This window comes from Zingiber officinale, chromosome 7A, assembly GCF_018446385.1.
Source record: "Zingiber officinale cultivar Zhangliang chromosome 7A, Zo_v1.1, whole genome shotgun sequence".
In the NCBI taxonomy this organism is placed as follows: Eukaryota; Viridiplantae; Streptophyta; class Magnoliopsida; order Zingiberales; family Zingiberaceae; genus Zingiber; species Zingiber officinale.
In genome coordinates, this window is record NC_055998.1 from 116821573 (window position 1) to 116826237 (window position 4665).

At 36.8% G+C, this 4665-nt stretch overlaps 1 protein-coding gene across 1 annotated transcript; it reads left to right on the forward strand.

The window, feature by feature from the left end:
• The first annotated feature begins 2124 nt into the window (after positions 1-2124).
• Positions 2125-4246, forward strand: LOC122002164 (short-chain dehydrogenase TIC 32 B, chloroplastic-like). The gene is made up of 8 exons (XM_042557253.1): positions 2125-2338; positions 2444-2675; positions 2747-2826; positions 2943-3096; positions 3178-3256; positions 3492-3576; positions 3699-3745; positions 3913-4246. Exons 1-8 carry the CDS (start codon positions 2221-2223, stop codon positions 4078-4080), a joined length of 963 nt encoding a protein of 320 aa, XP_042413187.1. The 5' UTR covers positions 2125-2220; the 3' UTR covers positions 4081-4246.
• Positions 4247-4665: the final 419 nt, after the last annotated feature.

Genomic DNA, 4665 nt, shown 5'->3' on the forward strand with positions numbered 1-4665 from the left:
ACAATATCAAATAGTACAACAAGTAACATAGTTCTAGTAAGTAGCACAACAAACAAATAAAGTTCACAACATCAAGTTAACATCCAAATTCACAAGTCTAACAAAAATACTCACAACATCAAATGCTAAGATTGAGGAGGAGGTGGAGCTTGAAGATGGATCGTGGATCAAGGATTGTAGTGCTTCAAGTATTCAAGTATATCTTATCTTGATCTCATTAATGTCAACTCATCTTGAGTACTAACTAAATTCGGATATTTGCTACCTCTTCTTTTATGTCTTCTAGTCATTGTTCGATGGATTGAAGCTTTTTATGGGAATACTATAAAAGGAAGTCCGTTTTCACAGACATAAGTACATGTTCACACACAAGTCCAAACCAGCTTTTTAACTCCTTGATTACTAGACTAACTTAAGTGTTTGATTGGCCAGGCCTGACTCAAGGTATAGGCCATTAAAGCCTATGCCTAGACCCCCAAAAATTTAAGGCCCATTATTAGTTAAAAATAAATAAATATATTAAATATCTAATATTTGCATTTAAAAGATATACTGTGCAGTCCCAAGCTGCATTATGCACGCATTCATGCATATTTTGCTTTAATTTGACTTGCTTCGATTTCCGTTCCAGTGCTCTCTAGATTTTACTTCAGATTCTGTATTGATTCCAATGCAACGATTTTACTTGATTTTATTTTATTTTAATTTCCACTGTGCTCTTCAATTAATTCCAATGACAACTATATTTAATTACATATTAATTATAATTATTATATTCTCTAATCCTAAAATTATAATATAATTATATAAGACCTTACATCTAATTTCTTTTCTTTCGTCTCATTTTTATAATTAGTTAAACATCTACTCATTCTTTCATTAATGTTCTATGTATTTTTTCCTCTTTCATCATTGGTTCTTTGAGAATACATTCTTCTCCTATTTTACTTGGTAATACTTTTTTTATTTTTTTTTAATTATGGAAGGAATGGACTATGAACTCAAATCTAAATTATTAACAATTGCATCAGAATTTTTTTATATATTTGTGTCGATAATAGTCAAACTTTGAAATATCATCAAATTAAAATTACATGACATGAATTTTTAAATCTAGTTTAATTTTTAAAATAAATCCTCCGGTCCCAAGTCTGAATAAAAAAGAATAAATTTTTTTTAATTTTTTAAAAATATTATTAAAGATTAAATTTTTTTTTCCTAGGCCTCGGAAACCTTGAGACGCCTGGCTAGGTTGGATTCCACATATCTGGCTAGGTTGGATTCCACATATTATTCTAATCCCTCTTATCGAATTCTTCAGGTCCTGTTCTTGATCGTCTCCCTTATACTTGGGAGTCGTGCCTCCATTCATCTATGCTCTTTGCTGGAAGTCAGGAACAGGAACAATGTAAAAGAAAATAATAATAAGGGTAAAAGTTCACAAAATTCAACGGTAGTTGAATGGACAATTAACGAGTTCTGAAATTGGCTAAAATATTTTTTTTTAAAACAAGTAATTCTGACCATTATTTGCCCACTCGTTTTACTCAAAATCTAATTTGCCCCAAGGTCAACGTTAGACTTGACCGTTTATACGTCGTGACTGTTAGGGAGTTGACCATGTCGTTTTCCAACTTGCAAATGCCGGGTACGCTCAACTGCTGTCGAGGGACTCCATTATTGACTTTGCATTATGCAATTAACTCCCCACGGCCTTACAAGTGTTTTATTTAATTAGTAAAATAATTCATTTTAACCTTCCTCAAAATTTTACTTTACCTCTCATAGTTTCGAAATTATCATTCATCTGCATAAAAATAGTGAAACATAGATAGAGAGGAAGGTGAGGTGAATTTTTAAATTGTAGAAGTAAACTAAGGACTAAAAGTTAAGATTTGAAACTCTTCTCTAATAATTTAACTAACAAGAGTTTTCAAAATATTTTGGTTATCATAAACTTTATAGTTGTTTTAATAATATGTTAAACTTTAAGAAGTGAAATAAAAGTTCTCAAAATATTTATTGTCTATTAATTGTGGTAATTACTTGGAAAGCGAGGTAGGCTACGAGACAAATTACCGGTCCACTCCCGACGGCCGAAGCCGTTATAAATGGCGTTCCGGCAACTCTGCTCTTCTTGCTCTGTTCGAATCTCACCTTCCTCTTCTCTGCAGCTCTTCCGCTTCACCCCTTCTTCGTCGGAACCAGCTCGCGCACGCCATGGGTTTACTCAGACTCGCCACCGGAATCCGCGGCCCCAGCGGATTCGGATCCGGATCCACCTCCGAGCAGGTTACCGAAGGCGTCGACGCCTCCCGTCTCACTGCTCTCGTCACCGGTTTGTCCACTCCCCTAATTTCAGCCCAGTTTCCGTTTCTTCCTTTCCCGATTTCGTCAAAAATTAGATGTATTTATGAGCGAGGGTTTCGGTTTTTCAATCCAGGGGGAAGTAGTGGGATTGGAGCCGAGACGGCTAGGGTTTTGGCCCTCCGAGGAGCCCATGTCATCATCGCTGCGAGGAATATGCAAGCTGCCAATGAGGTGAAGCAGCGCATCGTAGATGAAATTCCATCTGCCAAAATCGACATCATACAGCTCGAACTCGGTTCTCTCAAGTCTGTGCGAGCTTGTGCGGAGAAATTCCTTTCCATGAATCTGCCCCTCAACCTACTGATGTAAGTATCTACCTTTTGTGTGCCCAGCTATTTCTTGGGTCATTTTTTCATCTTCAACTCTTTTGTTCCAGAAACAACGCTGGCATCATGTTCTGTCCTTACACGCTTACGGAGGATGGAATCGAGATGCAGTTTGCTACAAACCATCTGGGTATCTTTGCCTGCTCAAATCCACTTCGCTAACTCTAAACTAGAATTTTAGCGGACACACTTTACACCAATACTATGAGTTTGACATGTTTTTCATGCGGAATTGTTTTATTGCAGGTCACTTTTTGTTGACCGATCTTCTACTTGAAAAGATGAAAAGCACCGCGAAGAGTACAGGAATTGAAGGGCGTATTGTGAATGTCTCATCGCTAGCTCATGTGAATACGTATCCAGAAGGAATACGGTTCGACAAAATTAACGATAAGGACACGTAAGTTTCTCCTGCATTAAAACAAGGCAATGCTTTCTGCATTTAGTTGAATGAACTTAAAGTTTCCATCTTGCTTTATAGATACAACGATAAATTGGCATATGGACAATCCAAATTGGCCAACGTACTGCATGCCAATGAGCTCGCTAGGCGCTTACAGGTACTCCATTTTCATGCACAGACTGAATATGAATTGCTTGTGTGTATGAACTCTGCAAGGGATCCTGCAAAAATGGTGGTAGAAAAATTAAACCAAACTTTAGTTTGCACAAGACTTTCATTGAAGTTGACTATAAACTGCATTTTGTTTCTTGTTCCTAATTTGATTGCATGGCAACTGAAGTGACATGCTTTTGCTAGTTACTCATAGATTCGTCCACTTTTATGGTTAACAGGCAGAGGACGCAAACATTACAGTCAATTCTCTTCATCCTGGTCTGATTACGACAAACTTGATGAGACACTCCCTTCTTTTAATGAGTATGTTTCTTAAACCTTAAAATGAGTAGTGTTAATTTGAGCCTAAAAGGGGAAAGGAGATGGAAATGGTTGCTGTCAAAACCGGTCTCTCATTAATATTTTGGATGTGTTTGTGTTTGCAGGAGTGTTTAGATTTTTCACTTACATGTTGTGGAAGAATGTACCTCAGGTTTGTCAGATTTGCTGATCACCGTCTTTAATATAGCAATATAGTTGAACTAACTCGCACCTTAGTTCAACCCTAGTTTTATTCAAGAAATTCCATATAAAATCTTAATAAATTTTTTGAACGAGTCAAGAAATGAGATGATAATATATTTGTATGAATAATTGCAGGGAGCAGCAACTACATGCTATGTGGCACTGCATCCGAACCTCAGGGGTATGACTGGGAAGTATTTCGATGATTGCAATGAGGAGGATACGAGTAATCACGCCAAGGACGAAGAACTAGCAAGAAAGCTTTGGGATATAAGCGAGAAGATGGTTAAAACCAATGAGTAAAGAACATTCAAAGCAAAAGGATAAATAACATCTATCAAGATCTTTTAAGTTCATGCAATAAGATGTAGTCCAGAGAAGTAATTTTGAGTGTCTCATAATTAAAATTTCTTTGTCTTTGAGTAATTATGTTTGTTATAGAAGTTCAAGGATGATAATTTTATACTTATCTTGGTCCTTTATTTAATAAGAATAATGCTTAATGTACAAATAATGTTATATACAAGATTACAAATAATCTCCTCGAAATCTCACCAATACTTTAATAAATTTCTCATGAAACATTCTTTCCAAATTCTTTGCATTTTTTGCTTTCATTCTCTCTTTCACGCCACTGATCCTGTCCGAAAGCCGAGTCAGACGGACCGTCGGGTGAGGTGAATGGAATGTTGATCGAATCGTGACGTCCCAGAGGGGGGGTGTGCTGAGATGACTTCTATGTTGACCCAGTCTTCAAAAGTCCTCTGGCCAACGCTACTTGTAGCCAGCGACCGAGTCCCCCTGGTCCCTGGTACCCCGAGGCTCGAGGCGGATCCAACGAATATATAAATAACAGGCTAATAATACAATAATGAAATAAATAAGGGA